The following is a 27434-nucleotide window of genomic DNA, read 5'->3' as shown; positions in this document are numbered from 1 at the left end:
TGTATAACGTGGTTTTAACATTGAAGAGAGAACCCTCACTGCTGTGAAAATTATTGCATTAATCTGTATTGTTGTTCTTGGAGGTTACCTCAGAGGGAACTCCCCTCCTTCATTCAACTTTTAATTTACTAAAAAGATGCTTTCTGAAGGAACCCTAGAATCTATCTGTGCCCAAGCAACATACACAATTGCTAGGTATTCTTACAAATCTTAGATCAATGATAAAGCAAAACATGTGCAGCTTAATTTATTGGTCACATATACAAAGGTTGGAATCAGGATAAAAAGAGCAGTGCTAAAAATTAGTATAAAGCAGTGTTTCCTCACCTTTCCTGTGTCATGACAAAAATAGCAAATGATAATAAGAAACATGTAGAAAAAGACATGATTTACAACATAATCAAATTGCTTAGAACCAGTGACTTTTTCTCATTTTTTTCATTATCCACTGCTCTTTTTTATTACTCAAGTAATAAATAGCAATTACATAAAAGTCTGCAAATCCAAATAAGCAAAAAAAAAAAAAAAAGAATTACAGTTTTCAATAGCTATTATAAGTATAGAAGAAAGGCAATGATTTTGTACATTTTTTAAATTGAGCCCCTGCAATAAATTCACTCATTATAATTTTAAAAAATAATGAATGATAATATTTATAAAGTGTAGCAGTAAATGGATGGAGCTTCTCACTTGAAAGTGACCATCCTGGGTGCTTAGGCCACAATGAGGGCAGAAGAAATCGATATCTTGGCTATACTGTAAACCCCTTGGACTCTGGATCCATTTTGGTTGGAAAGCTCTGGTTAACAAACTCAGGAAATGATGTGTATGCATATAATTTGATAGATATGAGTAAAAATTAAAGTTTATAGGCTTTTTGCAAGATACACATTGAAATGTATAGAAGACCCCATAACATTTTTTTTTTTTTTTTTTTTTTTTTTTTATTTTTGGCTGTGTTGGGTCTTCGTTTCTGTGTGAGGGCTTTCTCTAGTTGCAGCATGCGGGGGCCATTCTTCATCGCGGTGCACGGGCCTCTCACTATCGCGGCCTCTCTTGTTGCGGAGCACAGGCTCCAGACGCGCAGGCTCAGTAGTTGTGGCTCACGGGCCCAGTTGCTCCGCGGCATGTGGGATCCTCCCAGACCAGGGCTCGAACCCGTGTCCCCTGCATTGGCAGGCAGATTCTCAACCACTGCGCCACCAGGGAAGCCCCCCATAACATTTTTTAATTAGGAATAACTTGGCTGGGTATTAGGAGAAGTAGTTTTCTATCCTGATTCTTTCTTTATTAACTGTATGACCATGGATCCATCACTCTCAGCCTCCATATGTGTAAAATGGGAAAATTAGCCCAAATAATCTCCAAAGTATCCTACAATTTTGACATTCTATTCTAATGAGTCCAGCATCATTGGGGAAAGTGTATAGTCCCCAAGGTAAGCACTTCGAAAGAAAAATACTCACGTAAATTCTGAAATAAAATCACTCTCATTGTTCTAGTTTTATATTTACAGACATATAGAAACATATATTTAGGTACACATACTTATTTTCATTTGTATCTTTGGTAAGCACTGAAATGGGTATATGTAGTTCAATATTTGCAATGCTAATAAGGGGAAGTGGGTTGGTATCAGTTTTTAAAACAGACTTGAAGAACAGAAAAATTATAATTACAAAGAGACTAAATTATTTACAATCTATTCTAAAGGAATGCTTAGAACAAGGTTAAGTTCAGCATCTAGAGGATAATAACATTGGGTGAGTAGAAGAAAGAAATACATCGTCACATAAATTGTACTAAATTGATATGCTTCTTTAATGTTGCTGGTACCTATAAAAATTTATTATTATTGTTATTGCCCAACTCTTTGTACATTTATAAACCTAATTACATCATGCTGTGAATTCTCTCAATCAGTGTTTCCCAACAGGGGCTGGCATCTCAGCACAGTGGTGGGCCATTTTGAGGCACACTGGCCAGAATACCCAAGCTAGAAAGCTCTGCCACAGGGGGGCCTCTGACAGTAGGTCCTCTCAAATGTGGAGGACAGAAAGCCTCCCACAGCTCATTTTCTAGTTTCTCCCTTTGGGTCTGTGCCTTATGAAGAAAAAAACAAAAAACTAGGCACCAAGTACTGCTCAGTGTGCATAGAATTATTTTATATTATCATTTCTAAAACAGCCCAAAGAAGCCTGGCCAGGGAGTCAGCCTTCTAGTGAGTGTTCAGATAATCCTCTGAAAACTTCCTTCTCTCAATGTGTGCCCAGATTCCAAAAGAAAAGAAATGGTTTTGGTCACTGTGCTTCTATCTTATATTCTATGGCCTAGACAGAAAGAAAGATTGAAATGATTTCTGTAATGCCCTGGGAATGTTTAGCCATGCTCAAGTGGTTCAGATTGACTTAACAGAAGGAAACAGTCAAGTCCCAGTTTAGAGAAAGAATCTTGGTCCTTCAATAACGGATTCTAGTACGAAGTCTCCTGGATTTTATCTGGGGAAGCAGAGTGGTATGAAAGAATGAGCTCAGGTTTTGGAATTTGATCTCAGTCCGCATCAACACTTTTTAGATGTATGGCCTTGGACAAGTTACATAACCCTTCCAAGTACAATTTCTTCCTCTGTAATGTTCATCTACTTGTAAGGGTTAGAAATAATATATGTGAAGTGCCTAGCACAGTGCTCAAAACACGGTAACTACTGTCGTCCTTATCTGTGTTAACAACCTGAAAGAGAGGGAGGCTGTTCTTAAAATGAGTAGTGGCTAAAAAAGACATAGTCAATGAGTCAGATATTGTAAACTTCATTTACATTGTAACTATCTTTGTTTTACAAAAGACAATGACAAAATTATTAAGTGTAGCAGTATTAGTGAGATTAATGGTCACAGTTCTCCCTCTGGACCTGTTAGCCTTGCACGTAGAAATACTGTTTTATAGGCAAAGACCGAACTCAAGGTTGTCTATTTGTGTTATTGCTCCCCAGGAAGACCACAACAGAGTGTGAATCATTCAGGGCAAATTGATCACAATGAGAATTATATCTCACTTTAGTCCCCTAGACAAAAAGAAATATTGAAGCACATTCTATAACATCTTGGGATCATGTAGTCACACTCAAATGGTTCAGATTATTATAATATAAAACCTAGAAGTAAAGTCACAGGATTTCTTAAATACATATTCCAAATATAATTTAAAATATTTATCAATGAATATTCAACAACATTTCTATAGTAATAACATCAGCACAATATGGTAGCATTGTCTATGTGCCAGGTGCTGCTCTAAATACCTTAAATAATTAACTCAAATTAGTTTAAGCCTCAAAGCAATCCAGTGAAGTAGATACTGAACTACATGAAACATAAAAAGAGATTAATTTATAATAAACTAATGTTTGTTTTAATATGTAAATTCTTGGGCACAACTATATTAAAGGATATAAAGAAATAGGCAGGTGCTTGTATGGGAATTCACAGCTTCACATGCAGTCTGGTGCAGGCATGTTATATTGGCAATTCAAAAATGGCAAGGGGCAGTGCCGTTCGTTATGATCTAGTGGCAGTGCCAAAGTGAAAAACTCTTGGTAAATTTCCAAATAAACAAATAAATTAAATAATATTCCTTTAATTTACATAGCAGTTTAACTCATAGAAAAGTCAGAGTATATTAACGTTGTGTTCATATATACAACAGAATTAAGTCCTAGGTCCAGATGATTATATAAACAGTTTGATTACCTGCATCACCGCCCAGTGGAACATTTGAAAGTCGTTCACATTTTGGAATAATGCTTTGTCCTGCCCATTGCAAGTTATGTAGCACCCCTAGCCCCACTCATCATTGAAACAAGAAATGCCCCCCGCAAATTGCCAAAATCCACTCTAGGATATGGCTGCTCGATAAGAACCACTGGTCTAGGGGGTCCTGGCCTTCAAAGGGTTTAAAGCCCAATAAGAGATTGGCATGTAAACAAAGAACTAAAATGCAGTGTGATAAATGAAGAGAGAGAAGTATACTCATAGTGCTAAGAGGACCCAGAGATGAGAGGGATTAACTCTATCTTTGGAAGTCAGAGAAAGCCTCACTTGGAAGTCAGCCTTGACCCTGGGGACTTAAAGGCTGAGTACACCAGGCAGAAAGTAGGAGAAGGGCATTCTAGGTTAGGGGAACAATATATACAATGGTGTGGAACACACTTAAGGAATTGGAAGTAATTGGTGTTATCAAATATATGATAAGTATTGGAGAATGATGCAATATATAGCTGGAAAGTCCCATAAATGTCAAGCCAAGGACTTCATGTTGTAGGCAATGAAGAACTAAAAATTTAAAAATTAAGCAAAGGGAATAAAAGCTTATGAGTTGCATTATACAAAGGCAATCCTGGTGGTTGTTTAGATAGAGGACTGAATGAGCAGATAATTGATGTCACCTTTTGAGATAGCAAATCATGGTTTGATGCAGCTAGTAACTGCTTCAACTAGCCCATTCTGTGAATTAGATAAAGGTAAAGAATATTGTAAAACCAATTATAAAGCACTTTGTCTAAACAGTGATGTGTGACGACTCTTACTATTTGTGACACCTGAAGTCCTTGCTGTGGGTGTTACCTTTGTCTGCTAACAGTAGCAGCATCTTAGTTCTACTGTATTATCCTCAAACCTTAGTCTGCCATGCCACTTCTCACCACAGGAGCCATATCTCTACAATGCAGAAGGCACGGGTTCAATTTCTAAGCCCTGGGCCTGCTCCATAGAGGCTGAAGAATTCTCTCATCACCAGCAAAGCCATCCCTGAAACCCCTTACAGATGTTAGGGAACGGAGGAGCTTGAGTTCTGAGGCCTGAACTCTACCTCCCCCCAACCGCTCACAATTGGGAACACCACAGTTGGGCATTAGAAGAAAGAGAGCTCACAAGTCATACACTTCTAGGTTTGAGTTGTCCAAAGGAAAAACACTCATCTCACTCCACCTCCCAGAGACAAATACTTCTCACGTGATCCCAATATGAAAGTCTGGACTGGGAAATAGTCTCTGAGTACAGGAAGTTTTACTTCAGAGCCCTTCTTCCTCAAATAAGAGAGACAGTTTTGATAAAGCTTATTTGGTTTAATTGATTTTATTATCCCTCTAGTTGTTTGCCTTTTCCATTCTACCAAAACATTGTTCAGCATCCATTTTAGCTGGAGTGTACCTGTAGAATACTTATGAACTTCTTTTATATAATTAACTTCATAGAACAACAAAAAATGCCACAAACTTGACATGCCACGGATTGACAACACTCCATGTATGCTCTCAATCCTCCGTGGCCATTCGGATCGACAGCATGTGGTGACCAGAGCGCTCAGGAGCTTTGTGATGGCGCTGTCATGCTGCGGCAACTTGTCTACCTCTTTCTTACTAGGGAGTCAGAAAATCTAATCAAGTGCAGTTTACAAAGCGTTTTTCTCTTCCTTACTGAAGGAATCCTCAGAGTTGCAGGGAAAAGCTGGCAATCATTCCAGTTATTGGTATTATTCCCTTCTACAGAATGGTGGAAGCTTTATCTCAAAGAACTTTTTAAATGAAACCAGACCTGGAGGGTAGGAAGGCGGGGGGTCTGGGGGGAATGGCGCTGGGGGGTGGGGGGTGGGGAGGGGTGGCGTGGCGCGGAGGTAATGTACTTGCAAAGGAAATGTCTGGAGGAATTCTTGTTTTGTTTCCTCTTTTTTCTCTCCATCTTTCCCCCCAGTATTATATAAGCACTATTTATTAATGTGTAATTACACTGTGGCTGGCCTAAAACATGAAACAGGACAACAGAATTAGGGAGAGTCATCCATTAAGCCATCAGGACCTTCCTACTCACACAAAGCAGCAGACAGTCAAGCCATTGCATTTATGCCTTGTCTGGAACCCAATGTAAATAGCACTGCATGCAGTGAGGCAGATTTCCTAAAATAGCAAACATTCCAGTGTTACCGTGGAGAGATCTGACGTAGAGGTTAAGGCAAGAATGCGCTCTAAATGCTCAAGGCAGAGACTGAAAACCTTGCAGGGATTAGCAGCTCAGGCAGCTCCAGCCAATTTCACGTAAGGAGAATTTTTTTTTAGAGCAGCTTTTCAATATCCCTTTCTTAAGCTGATGAATATTGAAACTGGAGACTCATTTACAAATCCTCATTCAACGTCACTGTCTCCCAGGCAAACCTTCATTGGTAACATGTCTCAGAAACAGACTTTATCAGACGGAAAAAAGAGGGGCTTCTTCATAGCTTTATTTATTGAGCACTTACAATTGCACAGGTACTGTAAAGTGAAGGAAGAGGACGACAAAGACATATAAGGTTTAGTCTCTGACTTCTAGGGATTACAATCTAATTGGAAGGTAAGAAAGTCTCTGATGGAAACAAAATACAAGGCAGGAGAGAAAGGGAAAAATCAGGCACTGGGGTGGGCCGTGAAGATTCTGGTCTGTAAGGAATGAGTAGGATTTTAATAAGAGCTAAAAATATTAGGCATCAATTTATTTATTCATTCAATGATTATTTACTTAGATCTAGGAACATACTGATAAAAGTACCTCAGAAGATAACAAGATGAGTAAAGTGTGGTTCCTCTTCTTAAGGAGCTTACCAGCTAAAGGGAAGAAGGCAATATGGAAAAATGACACACATATTACTATAGGTATAAAAAGTGCTTTGGAAGGTCAAAGAAGAGAAAGATGTCTTTTGAGGGGATTAAGAAAGGCAGCTGAAAGAAAATACTTGAAGGTTGGTTAGGATTTTGACAAGAGGAGATGGTAGTAATGGGAAAGAACATTACAAGTAGATAATAGAGTGGTAGGGAAGTTCCAGGTAAGGAAGCAGTAGTTGGAATAGTGAGATATACAGGGGGACAATGAGTTTAGGCTAGAAAGATAGGGTGATACTAGAGTCAGAGGGCCTTGGATGGCAGGTCAAGAAGTTTATGATTGTGGGTAAGTCATTAGGTCTCCAGGTTACTATGCCGGAAAGTGATATATCTGAGATCTGTTTTAGGAAGATTAGTCTGGAAGGAGGAGTGAGTAGAGGAGAAAGAAGGTGAGAGGACTAACTATTATGGAACTCTATTAAGATATGAGGTCACTAGAGGGTAACCAAGAATGGAAGTTTTGTGCTAAGGCAAAAGAACGAAATAAAATTTTAAGATATAATAAGTCATTCATTCATTCATCCGTTCATGTAATCCAGTCAATGACTGTTTATTAAGTGCCTACCATGGCCAGACACTGGTGCAATTAAGTGCTGGAGAAACAGTAAGAATAAACATGGCAGAGTCCTTCCCCTCAGGGAGCTTACATTCTAATAAGGGAGCTAGTTAAATAACCACGTAATCAAACAAATAATTGCAAAATGTGATAAATACATTGAAAAAAAAACAAAGAGCAAGGATCAGCAAACTTTTTCTATAAAAGGCCAGAGAGTAAATAATTTAGATTTTGCAGGCCATAAGATTTCTGCTGTTGGAGCACAAAAACAGCCATATGCAATACATGAAGGACTCGGCATGGCTGTGTTCCAATAAAGTTTATTTACAAAAACAGGTGGGGGTCGGATTAAGGATGAGTTCCCTGATCCTTAATAGAGAATTAGGAGGAAGGAGGGGCAGGCACTATAGTTAAGGGGACGATGTCAATCAATCTTTCCTGGGGTAATTTTGAGATGTCTCTAACACATACAGGTGCAGATACAAATAGGTAGTTGGCCATTTGAGAGTTGAACTCAGAGGAGAATTCTGGAATAAAGATAGTCTTTTACTGGTTCTGAACACCAATTCCAACATGTGTGTTGAGAGCAGGGACACTTCCCACACAGCACCGAGCAATTCTTAGACACAGAGTGTCCAAGAATTCAACTCAATTCTGACACTGTCTACCTGGAGATAGCATCAGAGGCCACAGGTTAAGGATTCAGTCTTATAAGACTGCCTCCACGCCCCTCCCACTACCCCCTCCCTCCCCCTCCTTCCCACCCCTGGGCTTCAGACAACAGTTGCAATCCCAGTTTATCACCTGTGCTTCTGACCAGCAATAGATTAGAGGTTCCAACAACCCCTCCTTGGACTTCAGACACCAGTCACAAGTCCAGATGTTACATATACTACCGACTGGCTATAAATTTAGAGGTTCACACGACCCCTTCCTCGGGTTAGATTAGTTTGCTAGAGCAGCTCACAGAACTAAAAGAAACATTTTACTTACTGGATCACTGGTTTATTGTAACAGGATATAACCCAGGAACAGCGGAGATGGGAGATATGCCTAGGGCAAGGTATATGAGAAGGAGTGTGGAGCTCCCAAGCCCTCACCAGGCACCTCCCTGAATTTCCACATGTTCACCAACCCAGAAGCTCTCTGAACCCAGTCCTCTTGGGATTTTATGGAGGCTTCATTACAAAAGCATGATTGAATCACTGGCCATTGTCGACTGACTCAGCCTCCAGCCCCTTTCCCCTCCCTGGAGATTGGGGTGTGGGAATGAAAGTTCCAACCCTCTAATCACATGGTTGGTTCCTCTGGCCACTACCGCCGTGCCTCCCCCCGCCACAGTGGCATTCCAAAAGTCACCTTATTAACAAAATAAAAGACCTTTATCACTCTCATCATTTAAGAAATTCCAAGGGTTTTAGGATTCTATGCCAGAAAGCGGGACAAACCAAATATATATTATTATAAATTACAATATCACAAATATAAATTGGAAGTTACTCATATAAAGGTGGAAAAGGATGAGATGATATTGAAAGAGAATAGAGGTGAAAAAGGCCTAGGACTTACCCTCATTGAACTCCTACAAAAAGTTCATAGTGGGTATGACTCTTACTCTGAATTCACGAATTTAGTTTTGCAGGAAATATCACATTTACTTTCTTTAAATCAATTTAATGTTACCCTGAGTCCCTATCCTAATCAGGCTGGTGGGAAATTAAATTCCATTCATTTGGTTCTTCCTCCTCCCCACTCTCTCAGTTATGTGAAGGTGAAGGTCCCTGGGCTTTATCAGGTGTCAAAGCATCAAGGAGACTACTCTGATCATTGGTCCACCACTGAAGCACCCCTGCCCCAGCACATACAGTTCTACCAATCCTAACTGCTTGCTACATTGGACTCTTTATGGAGCCCCTTGACCTAGAGTCTAACCTCTCCAAGTCACCCAGTGCCTTTTCCCCCACAGGTCCTGCTTCTTCTGCAGGGCACTGATAATGGAGGTGGGTCCTTGTTACTCTTTGACCCCTCCCCAGTCTCTTCCCAACTAGGGTGAAATCTCACCCTCTCCTCTTTTGTTGACCTCAAAGACATTACTCTCTTCTTTTCCCCACTGGGACACCTGGCTTAATCTTCTCAGTGCATTTAGAATTTTATCCAAGTCAGGAAATGCATTTGACTTCAGGCAATCTCCGCTCTTTGCTCTGCAAAAACTCCCAAGTCAAGGGAATGCTAAGGGCCTTACCATCAGACTAGGAAAGAGGTAGGTAGGGGTATACAAGTAACATATCTATATCCAAAAATTTACCCTGTCACCATTTGGTTAGAGAAGAAATGTGAGATGAGCTGATAGAGAAGTAGATTAGGATCTTTTTGTACAGATATTGAAATGCCAAACTAAGAGTTTTGGACTTCATGCTATAGGTAGTGGACAATTATGGATCTTTACTATGAATGTTCTAGAAATAGTATGCAGGATGACTAGAGGGGTAAGCTTCTAAGGCTGTGTGACATGATTCAGGTTTCAGGTTTTAAGAACCTGAAAAGGACAGTGTAGGGAAAATGCAAAACAACATTTCTGAACACACTAGAGATGTTTGGAAACAGTCAAAAAGAATTTAGCATTTGGCTTGATAGGGAAGGATTCTGAGGAGTTAAAGGTAACAACTCCTTAGTTTACAAGTTTACCCTGTTGTAGAAAATGGTATGCCTGACCTCATCTCTCCTGATCTTTCTTTAGATGTTGACAATGTTAACTACCCCTCTCATTCTTGAAACTGTCCCCCTCTCACCTGTGTTTTGATTGTGGAAGAGCTCAACTTAGTTTTTTTCACTTAGTTTTTTCCTCAGTCCCCTAGATACAGCATGTCCCAAGTCAAATTTTGTATTATCTTTTTGCAAATGAACTCAACTCCCACATTTCTGTTTAGGCAATTTTTTTTTCTACCAGTCTTCCAGACCAAAAACTTTATCTCTATTTTTAACCTTTTTTTCCTTCATCCTCTCTGCATGTCATCAAGTTCTGCTGCTCATTCCTTCAAAATGACTCTCATATTTACCAGTTTCTTTCCATTTTTATACCAGACCTTTATTATCTCACATATGAATAATGGCAATGGATTTTTTTAAAAACTTTATTTATTTTTGGCTGTGATGGGTCTTTGTTGCTGTGCGTGGGCTTTCTCTAGTTGCGGTGAGCGGGGGCTATTCTTCGTTGAGGTGCGCAGGCTTCTCATTGTGGTGGCTTCTCTTGTTGCAGAGCATGGTCTCTAGGCAATGGATTTTTAACAGGTCTTCCTGTAACCATCCCAAAACCTGTCCCTGAAACTCCAAGCCATCCTGTTGTCTGACTAATTTTCCTAAAATAAGCTTTTCATCATGCCATTCCTAGCTCAAATTCATAACAGAAAGTCCAAATTCTTTTGCCTTTCTCAAACATTAACCAAATTCTAGTTGCCAATTCCCTCCATAGCATAGTGTCTGGCTTTCAGTTGGCCCTTAATATATGTTCTTTGAATGAGTAATTATTGAGATGTACAGAGTGTATGTATAGATGTATAGAGTAGGATGAACCTGGCCACTCAGATATCCCACAAAATCGCTCCCTTTACTGACAGGCTAGCATCATATTTAACCCAACTTCCAAGACTTTTGATGATGCTGTTTTCTTTTTCTGGAGTCCTTTCCTTGGTTTCCTCCGTTCTAAGACCCATCTCAAGTCCCACTCTTGCCCCCTTCACCTGTATCAGATCATACTTAACTTTTTCTGCACTTACATTGAAGTTGTCGGTACCATTTAGTTTACCAATCAGTTATTCTGATTGTAGCATGCACATTCCCTCCCCTTCAACTAAACTAAAAGCTCCCTGAAGACAGAGAAAAAAACCCAAAAAACAAAAACCAACTGAGTTTGCATAAATTCTTGCTCATCAGTTGATTAACAAATATTTTGAAATTCACTTAAACAGCTGTGGATATTTAATAACTTGAAAGACTGCAGTGTTTACTATTTTAAGATCAATTCTGCTGATAACCATATTATAGCAATCTGTAGTTGAACTGGAAATCTCCCAGTTTTAAAACAAGTGTTTTGAAATGCTGTGTTATTAATTAATGCAAAGCATGATTGCTTCTGGCTTCTTAAAGATTTCCACCCAACAGAGGGAAATCATGAACATGCTTGTGGTGTTACCGTAAAGCCTAACTGGCTTTACTTTGATATTCTTGCATTTCCTCATCTGCTTTTTTTTTTTTTTTTTAATTAATTAATTAATTAATTTTTATTTTTGGCTGTGTTGGTTCTTCGTTTCTGTGCGAGGGCTTTCTCTAGTTGCGGCGAGCGGGGGCCACTCCTCATTGCGGCGCGCGGGCCTCTCACTGTCGCGGCCTCTTTTGTTGTGAGGCACAAGCTCCAGACGCGCAGGCTCAGTAGTTGTGGCTCACATGCCCAGTTGCTCCGCGGCATGTGGGATCCTCCCAGACCAGGGCTCGAACCCGTGTCCCCTGCATTGGCAGGCAGACTCTCAACCACTGCGCCACCAGGGAAGCCCTCCTCATCTGCTTTTGCTTCTCTGCCAAAATCACTCCCCCCACCCCACTTTGGCATAGTTTTTAGTAATTGGAACAGCTATTTCCAACGTCATAACTAGGATAATGAAAGCTAATACAACTGGTCTGGGACATGGGGATTTTCCACCTCTTGGAAACTCCCTCCCAGACCAGAATTAGGTCTTAGAAACACTACAACACAGGGAGTACAAAAGTAGCTACGGTTCTAAGAGAATCTTCCTGGGCCCTCAAATCTAGAGATCAAAATAGAGATAGTGCAAAAGATCCCTACCATAATAATACTTAGGAATCTTGTTCCAAATGGGCATATAGTTCTCTAAATTAAACAATTTTGTACGTAGTTCTTCATTAATGGGTTTTTCCATTTATCTGCAGAACTTCTGACCGTTTGGCTGACATTTGTCTGAATACACTTGGAGAGAGTTCTAGTTCAGTAGTTTTCAAAGTGTGGTTCTCAGCAGCATCTGCACGCTCTGGGAATTTCTTAGGAATGCAAATTCTTGGGCCCCTTCTCAGACCAACTGAATTAGAAACTTGTTAAATCTACCATTTAACAAACCCTCCAGGTGATTCTGATGCATGCCAAAGGTTGAAAACCACTGTTTAAATTCAATATGTTTATTTTGTAGCTTAGGAAATTAAGGGCCAGATATAAGTGATTTGACTTAGGATAGACAGCAAATATGTGCTTGTGAATGCATTTATCAATCCATTTTGAGGGCAAACTGCTGATATATAAAATTAATCATTTGTTTAACTCATTATCGCTTATCATAATATGAAACCTGTTCTCAGTAAGATTTTCCTTTATTATGTAATTTTGATAAGTTTTAGAAGTAATCATCCTATTCCAAATCATCACAAAAGCCCTAGGTCCCACCTTAACAACATGCTTTGCTTCAATCATAAATGTATGGTGTGTAAATGTATATAAAATAATATTTTCCAACACTCATATGGATAGGAACTATGATGTTTTGAAGTCGCAGTTGGGCCTTTTATAGAATTTCTTCTGGGCTATATTTTCCCAATTTTCAAAGCTGTGCTTATGATAAAGTTATAGGGGTTACTTTCCACCAAAGAAATCCCTCAGATTAAAAATTTATGGGTAATACATATTTTTATACTAATGTACTCCTTATCTTTTTAAATTGAACTATACTAACATATAAAACCTACAGATAAAGCAGTCAGTTCAATGAGCTTTAGAACTGTACACATCCATATAATCATCACCCAAAACAAGGTATAGAACATTTTTATCACCCCAGAAAATTCCTTTGTGCTCCCTTGCAATTAATCCTCACCCCCCATAACCACCTTCTGAATTTCTATCATTATAGAAATGGTTAGACTTTAAGTTGTTAGACAAAATAAATGAAATCACACAGGATATAGTTAAATGGCTTGTTTCACTTAACATGCTTTTGAGATTCATTCATATTGTGGGTATCAGAGTTCATTCTTTTTTATTGATGGTTAATATTACATTATATGAACATATCAAAATGTGTTTATCCTATCTTCTTCTTAGTAATGCATTTTTTTCTTATCACAAAATCAATACATGATTATAGAAAATTTTAGAATACAAATGAGGAAAGAAGAAAATAAGTATCCATAGTTCTACTCTCCAGACATAATCACTAATAACTTGTATATCCCCTTGAACCTTTGTTTATATAAGTTGTCCACATATATATATTTATCACATATTATAAAAGTTTTCATTTTTTAGGGTTCAAGTTTTACCACTCAGACTCTAAGTGCCTTAAATTGGCACAATTCTTAGTTTTAACTATAGAATATTTCCTAATTTTAAAACATTTTAAAAATAATATATGAATATACATTCATTGCCCCAAATTCAAATGATACATGGTATATAGAATAAAAGTAAACGTTGCTGTTCAGCTCCCCATTTTCTTGCCTCCCCATAGATACCCAGTGTTGACTAAATACAAAATCTTGACCAAGATGATATTGATAAACCATGAAGTGCTGAATTTACTATCACATAATTTTCCTTGTTTCATTTTTTAATTTTTATCTTCAATTGATCTGTACAAAAGTGATCTTTTAGTTTTATAATACCAAATGATCATGTTTAGGAGTGGTTCTAGTACTCTAGTTTACTATCCGTTTTGAGATACGGTCTCTAAATATGTTCTCTGGGAGTGAAGAGTGCTGTCTTCAAATTTTCTTTGATTGTTGAGTGATTTATTTCTATCTGTTGGAAGCCTAGATATGTATAGCTCTTTCAGTATGTTGATCTTTACTTACATATTCTTTACAAACATATTCTTCAATAGTAAGTTGCCTTTTCTCCATTTGTACTGACTCGCTCTTCTATACCAACTACCCATATGTTGTCATTAAAGTTTAGAGACTACAGGTCAGGTGCAAAATCTTATTAAGGAATACAGAATAATACAACGTATTATTTAGTAGCTCCCCAGGAACACTTTGTTTCATTAATTACTTTGTTTCATTAGCATTTTCCCCAATAGGAAAACGTGGCTCGTATCCACATTCAAAGATGAGGCCTTGATTAATGTCTTAATTTGCACTTTTTGCACTTTTGAGTCCTTGCTGTTCTTTAGGATAATACTTAAGACAGGGTATGGCAGGGTGGTGTCCTGGCAGGCCAGAAACTCCTTGTCTCTCTATAGATCACTATGGATTCCAAAGATTGTTACGATTGTTACTTAATTTCTTCTGACTCTGAAGCTCATATACCTAGAGGTAGGCAAAAATGCACCTGTAATGAGTTTTACTTGGAACTCTATTTTACATTCTTGGTTTTGGGACCAGAACATGCCTCTTTAGGTGAAATCACAGATGCAAAGTTCTGTAGCCTACTAAAGCCAAAGCTCTAAGGGCTGTTCTAATCTCTCACGATGGAGCTACTAAGATTTTGTTTTGATGATTAAATAAGAGAATGATAGAATTTTATGTGTGCAGAGCCCCGTAACGCTTTAAAATTACTTTAAAATATTGCATTATAATATTAAAATAATAATATAAGCTATTATTATTGACATGATATGAGCCAAAATCTGTTAATGCACTTCCCCCAAATCATCTCATTTAATGCTCAATAAGAAGTTGGGGGTTTATTATGGGCTTTCATCAAAGGCATCTGAATGTCTCCAGGTTTAGGAGTATGGTCTGTGCCCTGGAGATGAGCTTCAGAAATACTTTGACTGTTGCTGGCCTTATTATCTCACAAAGTCAAGTTAGTGAAATCTAGCATTATTGTAATTGGGAAACATCCTGCTCTGGGAAAACTCTAGATGATTGTGTGGGACTGTTTGTCCTCCCATCTGGAGTTTGCATACCTCTCAAGCCAGGGAGAGAATTGTTTATTATGAACGGACGTTGACACCTCGATTCCAGCTAGAGAGAGCTCCAGCTTCCCTCCACTCTTTGTGTGCAATCTAAGCTCTGTACCCAAGGCTGGGTAACTTACTACTAGATAATGCTGAATAAGACAAGATACTAACTGAAGTCAGTGAAATTCCCAGCCCCACTTCTGCAGACAGCAGCACTCTCTGATACTCTGGACTTTTGCTCAAATAAATAAGGCCTTTTGTTCTAGTGTTTGTCTCCCCTCCCCACCCCCAAAATAAGGCCTACAGTCTACCTGAACCTGAAAGAGGATTCGGTGATGGCAATCTACTCTCAGGTGTCTACATTCTTGAAAAAGCTCATTTTCTCTGTTATCATCAAAATCTTGGTTAACCAGCTGCATTCATGTGGCTTTTGTTGGACTCCTTCTCAGGTGACTGCTTTGTGCCCTCTCTCGATTTCTTTTCTAAAAAAGGGCAAATCATCCAGGACTGCTAAACTCAATCGCAACATCACGAGGGGAGAAACACTTGTCCTCTTTTCTAGGTGCTCCCAACAGTCGAGGGGGAGATGGAACTGAGCCTCCTAAAATCCGCCCTACCTGCCACCTCCGGTTTATCAACCCATTCTCCCCGGCCGCTTGTGAAGACCTGGGGCCTTTTAATCCAGGCACCGGACTGGGGAGGGAGAGGAGGGGGTGCTGCAGGCGGGAGGGAGGCGACGCGCAGCGGTACCTAGTGGCGCCGCCAGGCTGCTCCATCCCGAGTACGTGGCACTACCGGTGGAGAGAGGGGGAGGGGATGCGGCTTTCTCCTCCCCAAGCAGAGCCTTGGGACATCCCGCAAGGGCGGAAGGGAGGATCCGTGAGGGAACTGGTGCGCTTTTGGGGTGAAATTTTAGCAGATAAAAGTGGCCTAGCAGAGGTCGGCACCCGTCCTGCTCTCCACTCCGGTACCCACTGCTAGCCAGGTCTGTGCTCTACCGCGAGGAGCACTAAGTCGTTTGGGGGCGAGGGGACGCGCTCGCCACCCCGCATGCGCAGAGCGAGGAGCCGGCCTCCGGGACTACAGCTCCCAGAGGAGTTTGCCGGTGGCCGCAGGCGCCGAACCTCTGGCGCCATCTTGAAATCTGATCCTCAATCTCTGAGTCTTTGCGTCAGCCGCGGGCGGCCGCTTGTGGACCGCGAACCCAGCCAGCTGAAAGGGAGGACACTGAGGACACCGCGGCTGGTGGGAGAGACAGCTGGAGGAGACATGGCAGGTTCTGAGCGCGGCCTGCGCTGCTGTCACTCAGCATCTCCCTGAAGTGTTTCCTCGCCCGCCCCCTCCCCGAGAGGCGGGGCTGACCACTCTGGTACCCAGAGCCCGCGCGCGGGTGGCCGCGGAGCGCCTCTGCAGAGTGGGGACCCCATCGGGCTGTGCCATGCCGGCCGGAGGCCACCGGGGCGGGAGACGGAACGCAACCAAGCGCCAGTGAGTGATCACCGAGCAGCAGCCGCATCAGGGAAGCCCGGCAACCGCAGGAGGGAAGATGAAGGAGATTTGCAGGATCTGTGCCCGGGAGCTGTGCGGAAACCAGCGGCGCTGGATCTTCCACACGGCATCCAAGCTCAACCTCCAGGTTCTGCTGTCGCACGTCCTGGGCAAGGATGTCTCCCGGGATGGCAAAGCTGAGTTTGCTTGCAGCAAGTGTGCTTTCATGCTTGATCGGATCTATAGATTCGACACCGTCATTGCCCGGATCGAAGCCCTTTCTATCGAGCGCTTGCAGAAGCTGCTGCTGGAGAAGGACCGCCTCAAGTTCTGCATTGCTAGCATGTATCGGAAGAATAACGATGACACTGGCGCGGAGACCAAGGCGGGGAATGGAACGGTTGACATTTCCGGCTTACCCGATGTAAGATACTCTGCACTGCTCCAGGAGGACTTTGCCTATTCAGGGTTTGAGTGCTGGGTAGAAAATGAGGATCAGACTCAGGAGCTACACAGCTGTCATGCTTCGGAAGGCCCCGGAAACCGACCCAGGAGATGCCGTGGTTGTGCAGCTTTGCGGGTTGCTGATTCTGACTATGAAGCCATTTGTAAGGTGCCTCGAAAGGTGGCAAAAAGTATCTCGTGTGGCCCTTCTACCAGGTGGTCCACCAGCATTTGCACTGAAGAACCTGCATTGTCTGAGGTTGGGCCACCGGATTTACCAAGTGTGAAGGTACCCCCAGATGGAGAAAGCATGGAAGAAGGGACACCGGGATCCTCTGTGGAATCTTTGGATGCAAGTGTCCAGGCTAGTCCTCCACAGCAAAAGGAAGAGGAACCTGAGAGAAGTGCAAAGGAACTTGTAAAATGTGACTGCTGTTCAGATGAACAGGCCCCACAGCATATGTGTAGCCACAAGCTGGAGCTAGCTCTTAGCATGATTAAAGGTCTTGATTATAAGCCCATCCAGAGCCCCCGAGGGAGCAAGCTTCCTATTCCAGTGAAATCCAGCCCACCTGGAACCAGGCCTGGCCATATCATGACAGATGGAGTTAGTTCTGGTTTCCTTAACAGGTCTTTGAAACCCCTTTACAAGACATCTGTGAGTTATCCCTTGGAGATTTCAGACCTCCAGGAGCTGTGGGATGATCTCTGTGAAGATTATTTGCCACTTCGGGTCCAGGTATACAAAATGGCTGCATAGTGCCTTTCTGATTGAAGTTAGCTAGCCTCAGGCTTCACATGATTTCTGTCTAGGTGAAGGTTAATAATATTCTAGACTTGAGAAAATTAATCATTGAGCCCATTTGTGTCCCCTTTAGTAAATGTGATTCATTCAAATAATTTGTTTTTCACAATCCTCTTTATAAGATTATCTATTGGCTTTCCCATTAATTATCAAAATTGCACACCTTTTAAGACAAAAAGAGAAAGATTTCTAATTCACCTTTACCCTATAAAAAACATTTAATCTTATTTCTTGCACTAGAACTCTTTCCTCTTACTTCCTTTTTCTATCCCCTACCCCCTTCTTTTTTTGTTTTCATTTTTAGATTTATGAATGTTTCTCCTATTCTGTAAGGGAGTTAGTTCTGCAATTTAGCCCTCCCTAGAGCATTAAGCCTTTCATCACACGTGTGCCTCAAACTGATTAGAGCTTAGGGTAAAGGTTTGGGGAAAAACCTATTAATCCACCAAAGTATTGTAACATCTGGGCAATATTTAAAATAAATTAAGAGGTCATTTGAGGACTAACGATGACCTGTTCATAACGCAGACTTGGGAAGTCAAGTATCGTCATTTAAAATGTTAAGGCAAAAACTCTTTACAGCCAGTTTGTATACTGAACTCTGTTTGAAGAAGTTTGATATTAAGTAGGGATTCATCCATTATCGGATGATAGGAGAGTTTTATCCGTTGTACTCATGAATTTCTTAATGACTGGAAGATGACAGTTGATCTTAATCTGAGCTGTTCATGTCTGCCCAGGTGATTTCATACCAACCTTTTTAAATTCAGCTACTAGTACAGGGACCTGACAGATGCTATTTTGTTTCTACAGCAACAGTAAATGATAGGTTCAATTAATTTTGTGAAACATCTGGCATGTTCCACTTGATACAGATTCTCTAGTGATACCATTACAAAGGTGGACAATCTAGAAGGCATTTTTGGAAAGCTTGCTACCTGTCAACATCATCCCAGAAACTTAGAGCTTCTAAATGAAATTGTTGATTGTCACTTGCAATTTTAAAAGAATAGTTCTTTTATGTATAATATTTGCATCTCAATAAGAAAGAGGAAATGGGAGAAATATTTTTGAATTTGCACAAAATTGTCAGAAGTAGCATATATTAAAGTGTTACATAAAAGTATGACTATCCAAAAGTTTAAAACGTGTTTTCATTTGTATAAAATGTTTAGTATGCCTAACGCTTGTGTACTTTTCTTTTGCTTCCTTTTCTTTCATTGAGCTTCGCAACTAAATTTGGGCTTTACAATACAGTATTTCTGTGAGCAGACATAGATGTCACAAATTAAACATAGTGTTTTCATATTAGGATCTAAAATCAGTTTGGACAGGCTGGATGGGAAATAAGCTTTTTTTCCCCCCCCTTTCAAATATGGCCAATATTGTAGAAAGGTGAAGACTTAGAAAATTACAGGTAAAACAAGAAGAGTTTTTTCTCCATATTAAATTTAAAATACTCTCTTGGTGCCTGGGCTCAACAAATTTTGGAGCTGGGAAGGAGCTTAAAGATCATCTCATGCAGTCTCTCAATTTAGAGATATGGAAAGCTCATGGTTTAAATAACTTAGCCCATGCAGAGCCAAAGATTCCTAACCATTCTCAGCCAAGACCTTTTTATTCTATATATTAAACCACATTGTCTGATGTACATTGTATTAAATAAATACTTGTTTTAAATGCAGGACCTTCTTTCTATACCCTAAGGATTGCGGGAGGATTCTTTAGGAATTCTGTGAAGAAATCTGGCATCCTAATGACCGTATTTAAAATATGGTAACTGTACCTTTAGGTCAAGTCCCTTTTCTTCACTAAATTTAGACATCAGAAAAAAATAGATCATTGTTGCTTTTGTTGTGGTCATCCATGTACAATGCTTGATGTCAGTCTATCTATCTCTTGTAAAAATAAAATACAGTGTGTGTGTGTGAAAAAAAAAAAAAAAGAAAAAAAAAAAAAAGAAAAAATAGACCTTTAACACAGCAGTGTTTGACTTTTCTGCTGTAACCTGGCTTACCGTCTTTACTGTTTGTAGAATAATAAAACATTGAGAAGAGGAAGAAAACATTCAGCTTGAAGAATCATGGCATTTGATTCTTGTGCTGTTTTCTCCAATAATTAAGAATGTGGAAGGAAATAGATTAATCAGGCTTAAAGTGTTTGTAGATAAAATGTATGTTTTGGATTCTGGATCTACTGTTTAAGTCTTGACTTTTAAGCTCCTTAAGGCCTGTTGTGCTTTATGGCAAAAGCAGATCTAAGTGGGACAAAGGCAGACTGATTTTTGTCTGTTTCTGAACAAATGTGGATAGAATAGAAATAAGTGTAAATTATTTTTGGTAGTTCTCTTTTTAGTTTGTAGAAAGAAAAAACTTGAAAGAAAAAAAATTTTCCTTTAGCTAAATTCTGCTACAAATATGAAGAAAAGCTCCTATCCTAAGAGCGAGATTGTTCTGTAAGGTCATTTTGATTCCTTTGTTTAATCTGGTTACTGTTAAATATCACCATCAGAATGCCTCCTGGTTGCTTTTCTTCTTTTTCTTAATCTCTTTCCTTCTTTCTTTCTTATATTAAAGAAAAACTGCAACAGTGTAGTTCTCCTGCTTACTAATTTTCTGACCTTATGCAAACTGATTTATTTGCCTCCTACAGAATTTATGTCTGAAGACCCAAGGTTGTCAAATAGCTAAAGAAAGGTTTGAAGCCTTATTCTAGCTGATAATTTCCTTCTTTATTGTCTGGCCCTGAACTACAGTAGAAAAGCTGTCATAGAAGGGGTGTGGTCCCTTGGTAAACATTAATTCAGCTCTGGTTCACGTGCAGTTTTCTTTTCTATCTAAATTCAGAGAGTAAGAGATCTTTGCTTCAAGCCTTGCAATGCCAGAGTCTGCTCTTGTATGACTATGGTAAATTTATCCCTCTCTATAGCTTAGCTATGTAACCCAGATCAGGCCCTTTGGAAGGGGTAAGCATTAGATGCTGGTCAAAGATTAGGCCTTTAATTTTATGCTAGTTGATAGTTCTTGTGTATCCCCTATTACTAACAATAGGATAGAAAATTATAGTAGTTTGAGCCCTGTGACTTTTTATTATGGCTATGAAAGTGTCAAGAAAACTGCTGTTAATCCAGAAGATCTAAATAACTGCCTTTTAGCCTAAAGGTCTTACTTTATGCAACCTTAGGCCTGGAAGCAATTCTCTTTTCTGATGCTGAAAAGCATTTGTCCTGAGTCAAAAGCAACTGAATTTAAAATTATATTATGATTACAACATGATTTTAGTAACTGATAGCATGGAGATTAACACTGATTCAACCAAATCAAGTATTACTGATTTCAGGCTCTACAAAATCTTCATAGGAGTGGTTGGTTTATGTACTTGATATTTCACAAGAATTCATTACGAGCTGTTTACTCAGTGGGACTTTGCTAGGTACTCTTTTGGCAGACTTATCTGAAAGGACATTTTTTTTCTAAGATTTAAAATAATAAAATATTATGAATAAAGAAGAAACAAACATCTTCTAGCCTTTAGGTCAATACATTACATTTACCAAATTAGGGGTTTCCTGTGATGATTCGTGCCGAGATGGGTTCAGATGAGATCCAGACTCATTATGTACTTTTCTGTGGCATCCTTTGGATTTAAAGTTGATGTTGAAATACCTAAATTAAACATCTACCTTTTTATCTATTTATCTGGTCTTTTTTCTAAGAGAGCCACTGAGAGATTAGAGCAATGGCCTGGGAATTAGGAGACAGGCCTATTTTTGTTAATTTGCTTTTGTTTTTATTGTTCTGTTCACTTTATTAAACAAAACCTTTTGGTCCCTACAATATTCCAGGCATTATGGTAGGCAATGGGTTTATAAAGATGAAAAGGAAGTTACCAACTTAACTGCATTTGGTTTAATTGGATCCTTTTCCTGATTTCCAGTGTAACTTTGGACAAATTACTTATCTGTCTAAGTCTCCATTTCCTCAAATGTAAGATAGGATTGGACCAGATGGCTAATGTATAAAGTGTCCTTCACAGCTCTAAGATTCTTTGGTTTAAAGTGATTAAATATGACCGTTTAAAACTTGAAGCTATTTAATTCTGCTTGTTAGAGTTTAAATTTGAAAAATATCTTGTAATAGATGTTGTTGGAAATTTGTTTTACACCGAGGAAGTAAGAAGGCAAGTTTGGTAGAGAATGTTTTATCGTTAAACAAATAATAACATTATTTATCCGTTAGAATTGTTGTAAATATCTATTAAAATAGTTAACCTCTCCCATGGTGTGACATAATTCACATCGCTTCAGGGCAAGGCTCCCTGTTATACCCACAACAACAAATATCTCAGTTTTTTCTAGGAGTCATTATCCTTGCTACTTTTCTCTTTCTCCCTGTCTCACCATCCAGTCCTGTTGACTCTACCTTCAAAACATATCCAAATCTATCCATTTCTCTCTCCCTCCATTACTACCAGTATAATCCAAGCCACTATTATCTTTCCCCTGCAGTACTGCAGCAGCCTCCTAGGTGGTCTTCCCATTCCTACTGGTGCTCTCCAACAATCTATTCATCACAGAGCAGCTATTTAAAATTTAAATATGATTGATTACTTTTCTGTTAAAAACCCTGCAGTCCATTCTCATTTCAATGAGAATGAAATCCAGCTTCATTACCTCTGATGTAGGTTCTGTACACCAGATCTGGCCCCTGCCTGCCTTTCTACCTCATCGTGTATTACCATCCACTTTGCCCAGTATGCTCTAGCTCTGTGCTTTCCAGAAAGGCAGCCACTAGCCCTGTGTGGCTATTGAGCACTTGAAATGTGGCTAGTCCAAAATGAGATATGCTGTGAGTGTGAAGTATAACCTTAATTTTAAAGACTTACTATGGAAAGAATGTAAAGTATCTTGATAATTTTTATATTGACTACACGCTTATGATAATATTTTAGGTATAATATATTGGGTCAAACAAAATGTTTTATTAAAATTAAGTTTACCTATTTATTTTTACTTTAGTCAATGAAGATACTAGAAAATTTTAAATTACATATGTGGCTCACATTATATTTCTCTTGGAAAGTGCTCCTCTAACCACGTAGGCTTTTCTCTTTCCCAGGGGCATATCTCCCCGAGGTCTTTTCCATTAGTTGATCCTCTGCCTGGATTATTCTTCTGTCGATTTTGCAGAGCTGGTTCTTTATCATGTAGATCTTCATTTAAATGCTGCCTGATAGAGACCTTCCACTCATCAACCACTTTAAAGTAACTTAACAACTTTGTCATGCTTTCCTATTATATAGCATAGGGCTTGTCACTAGCTTATATTTTGTGTATTTCCTTGTTCTTTTATCATGTAGTTCCCCACTCCAACTCCCACAGTGCTTTGCATATTAGGGGTACTTCATAGATGTTTTTAAAAATGATGAACAGCCCTGGAAGAATAGAAAAGATTTTCCTTCTGAAATCTTTATACTTCCAGTCAGTTGCTGTCAGGAAGGGGTTTAAGGTAAGCTGAAACCCCACTGCCTAGAAGGTGGTAATCAGAGTTTGAACATGTGAGGTAAAGAAAAAATGAATAGCTGTCTTTTTTCTCTTCCTAATGGATTTGTATTTTCCCTAATTGGAGTGCAGGAGAAAGGGAGGGGGGATAGGCAGGGAGAGAAGAGATGGAATTTAATGCCACAGTGAATTGCTAAAGTTTTATTTTTGTATCTTAGCTCATAATGAATATTAGGTACAGTTCAGTCAGTTTATCTTAGTCTGATCATCCCAAATATAAATAGATTTGTTTTTCTCCTGAATCTTTTTGGTGAATCGATATTCCTATAAAACATACCTCCTTCCCAGACCCTATGGATTTTAAAATTTATTTTAATTTTTGTTACTTTTTATTTTGAAATCATTTCAAAGTTAGAGAAGTCATAAGAGAAGTACAAAGAACTCACAGATTCACCAGTTGCTATATGTTGCTACATTTGCTTTATCACTCTCACTGTTTATAGACACATTTTTTTTTATTCCTGAATTATTTGAGAATTAGTTGCAGATATTATGCATCTTTACTCTCAATAAGCATGTATTTCCTAAAGACAAGGACATCTCTTACATAACTACAGTAAAATTACCAAAGTTAGGAAATTTAGTATTGATTAAATACTATTACCTAATGTATGGTCCATATTTGAAATCTACCCATTTTTCCAATAATGTGAATAGGCATGTTGTAAGAAAGATAGTTGAACTATAACTTTTTCTCCCTTAGGGATGGTGTGAGTTTGACCTTTTGAATTCCCTGATTGAAAATAGGATAAAGCAAATATTTGGTCATCATAAGCATTTAAAAAAATCCTCTCTTCTTTTTAATCTCTGAATTACTTGCTTTAACTGAATAGTGTTTGTGTAGGTTCATAGGGAGAGGTGGGGAGGGGAGCTAGAGAGGAAGTGAATCAGTACTCAGAATACGGAACAGGACTGGCTTCAGGAATTACTGATAATCCATTCAGTAACGCTGGTTTTCTAAGTCTGGCAAAAGATGCCAAAGACATTTGAAGATAAAATTAAACTTTATTGTTGGCTACACTTAACTTAATCGTCTCGCTGCTTCTTCCTAGCCCACGACCGAAGAGTTACTCAGACAACCAAAGCTGAATTCAGGTGAGACCGGTACAACTCAGCAGGCTGTACCTGATTCCCATTTGACAGAACTCCAGGAAAAAATCCAGCAAACAGAGGCCACCAACAAGGTACTGGAGATCACAGGGTTTCTTGAGAAGGTGACTGGCTCTAGCTGGGTCTGCGTTAACCTCTCTGAGTAGGACCTGGGAGATGGGTACTGTGTATGCCTGGTGCTCTGTGGAATATATCCTTAGAAGTGTAGTTCTTTCCTGTATCTCTCATCAAGATTTTAGCCTGTTCTGCACAGATCAGAATTTCTGGTGCCTTTTAGGTCTGAAATTAAAACTTGAGTGCAATTTTCAACTGTATAAGGCACTGAGACAGGAGGTTCATGCTTTTGATTTTGGTTTAACTTCTTACCCCTTTATAGCCCATGGATTTTAACATCTGCTTAGAAGAAATTTCCCACAATTTGGGATGCTGTGCTCCTGGCTTTGTGTACCCTTGTTGTGTCCTGTCCTGTAGTAGATAGCAGAAGCTTCTTGGTCTTTGTGTAAAAGATCCACAGTGACTCATGTGGACAAGTACCCCCAGTATGGCTGCCATCATAGAGGAAGCACAGTGCATGAGAATTGAAGCAATTGAGTATTAAAAGAAGTATTTCACATTTCCTGCTACTTTCTCTTGCTGATTGACTTAGGACTTTAATGGTTATGCTATGTGGGGAAAAATTAATAAGGTAATATTCCCTAAGAAATCTTTTAAACCTAGATTTGAGGAAGGACTTCATGGTTGCATTTGAGGTTAAAAGAAATCATTGACCTACCAAACTGTTTTTCTTTGCTGAATTCAGATTCTTCAAGAAAAACTGAATGAAATGAGCTGTGAACTGAAGTCCGCTCAGGAGTCGTCTCAGAAGCAAGATGGTACAATTCAAAACCTCAAGGAAACTCTGAAAAGCAGGGAAACTGAGGTAAAATGTTTGGCAGTCAAGGACCCATGAGGAAACAATTTTTCCCATCAAAGTAGACAAGTATTCTATAATTTGTTGAATTGGATATTGTCAGACTAACATCTTAGCCTAGAGAAACTGTAGTGTCATCTAAATTGGAATTTTGGAATAGTCCTGCTACTAAAATCTGTACAGATGAGATAACAGAATTTATATTTAGCTTGCTAACATTTTTGGTACTCCCTGTCTTTGTTTTCAGACCGAGGAGTTGTACCAGGTGATCGAAGGTCAAAACGACACAATGGTAAAGCTTCGAGAAATGCTGCACCAAAGTCAGCTTGGACAGCTTCGTGTATGTGAGGGTCACCTGGGACAGGAGGCATCACTTGAGGATGTGCCACTCTCAACCACAGTCTTGATCTTGTTGTTCTTCTCAGCTACTCAGTGCTTGCCCTCCTTGTGATGATGATTTTCACTCTCTTTTCAGAACTCAGAGGGTACTTCCCCAGCTCAGCAACAGGTGGCTCTGCTTGATCTTCAGAGCGCTTTATTCTGCAGCCAACTTGAAATACAGAAGCTCCAGAGGGTGGTACGACAAAAAGAACGGCAGCTGGCTGATGCCAGACGACGTGTGCAATTTGTAGAGGCTGCAACACAGGAGAGAGAACAGCAGAAAGAGGCTTCTTGGAAACATAACCAAGTAAATCATTAATCATTTTGTGGCACTGTGTAAATGCAGACTTTGCCCTGGTAATAACTTTTTATAAGGATAGCTTGTGTTGAACCCTTGAGTCACTTACTTAATCTAAGTAATTCAGCTCAACATTTGTTGCCCTTATACCATGTGCCAGGTATTGGGCTGTGTTCTGGAAATACAAGGGTGAATATCACAGGCTCTTTCCTCTTAAGTTACTTGTAATATAGTATGAAAGACAGTCACGTAAACAGTATTTCAGTGTGGTAAATACTGTAGAAGAGGCATATAGGGGTCCTGTAGGAATATATACAAGGGGCGGGGGAAGGGAATCAGGGAAAGCTTCACAAAGGAGGAGATATCTGAGATTATTCTTGAAGGGTGGGTAAGAGTCAGCAAGACAGAAAAGTGGGAAGAACAACCAAGTCAGAGGAATGGCGTGCACAATTAGTCATGTATGTTTTTTTAAATAAAACACATAATTCTTAAATGGTTTCTTTATCTTGTTAGCTTAGAGCAAATGCCATCTTTTTTTTTTTTTTTTAAGATTTAAAAGGATAGGTAGGAATGTTGTATCCTTGAGCTTACTGTAAAGTAAAGGATCCAGGTTTATGGTAGAACAGAGTCCCACTTAGTACTTATATAGATGTATCATTTTTAAGCCAAAAATAAGTATTGAACTATAATATCAAATTTACATCCTACCCCCGTCCACGGTTCCCATGATTTCCCACATCATATTTGACTCAACGTGTAGTAGTATCTCTATAGTAATTTTAAGAATGGCACTTTTTGCTACTTTATTTTTTGTTCTCTGTGCTTTGAAAGTTTTAAGGCCTCCATATCTAATGACCATGTGAAAAGTTTAGATTGTTTGAAAAGGGAATCTATTTAATTCAGGAATTGCGAAAAGCCTTGCAGCAGCTGCAAGGAGAATTGCAGAGTAAGGGCCAACAGCTTCATACCCTGGAGGCTGAAAAATGCAATGAGATTCACACCCAAGAGCAACACCTTCAGCACCTCAACCACAGTCTGAGTCACAAAGAGCAGCTGCTTCAGGTGAGTCCACAGAAGGATTTCAAGTAAAACTGGGTTCCTAGAGCCCGGGAATTTATGTTAATATCATCTCAAAACATTAGTCCACCTGTGTTGAGTACCTGCTACACGTAGAACATTAAGAGGTGGGAATCAGGAGGATTCAGAAGAAATAGAAAGTACAATCCGTGAACCAAGAGGCTAACCAACCAGCAAGTGTAGGAAACAAGAAATATAGACCCGAAACACTTAAGCAAT

General features: G+C 39.4%; 1 protein-coding gene across 30 annotated transcripts in view; it reads left to right on the top strand.

The window, feature by feature from the left end:
- Window positions 1–27434, top strand: part of PDE4DIP (phosphodiesterase 4D interacting protein) — a 216511-nt gene that overhangs the window by 108248 nt on the left and 80829 nt on the right. For 20 of the 30 annotated variants that reach the window (XR_014262377.1, XM_082457555.1, XM_082457551.1 and 17 more), the window contains exons 1-6: window positions 16308–17813; window positions 24492–24623; window positions 25349–25468; window positions 25707–25799; window positions 25935–26147; window positions 27042–27200. Coding sequence is in view for 29 of the 30 variants with exons in the window: in XM_082457555.1 (XP_082313681.1) it covers window positions 16689–17813; window positions 24492–24623; window positions 25349–25468; window positions 25707–25799; window positions 25935–26147; window positions 27042–27200 (1842 nt within the window). In the remaining variant the exon portion in view is untranslated. Of the gene's footprint in view, window positions 1–16307; window positions 17814–24491; window positions 24624–25348; window positions 25469–25706; window positions 25800–25934; window positions 26148–27041; window positions 27201–27434 lie in introns of those variants that run through there. The other 10 variants (XM_082457572.1, XM_082457562.1, XM_082457565.1 and 7 more) reach the window with 1 other exon arrangement.

The sequence above is a fragment of the Balaenoptera physalus genome (genome assembly GCF_965194825.1).
Source record: "Balaenoptera physalus genome assembly, chromosome: 1".
In the NCBI taxonomy this organism is placed as follows: domain Eukaryota; kingdom Metazoa; phylum Chordata; class Mammalia; order Artiodactyla; family Balaenopteridae; genus Balaenoptera; species Balaenoptera physalus.
Note: the sequence above shows the minus strand (reverse complement) of the source record. Positions and strands in the feature narration are given on the sequence as shown.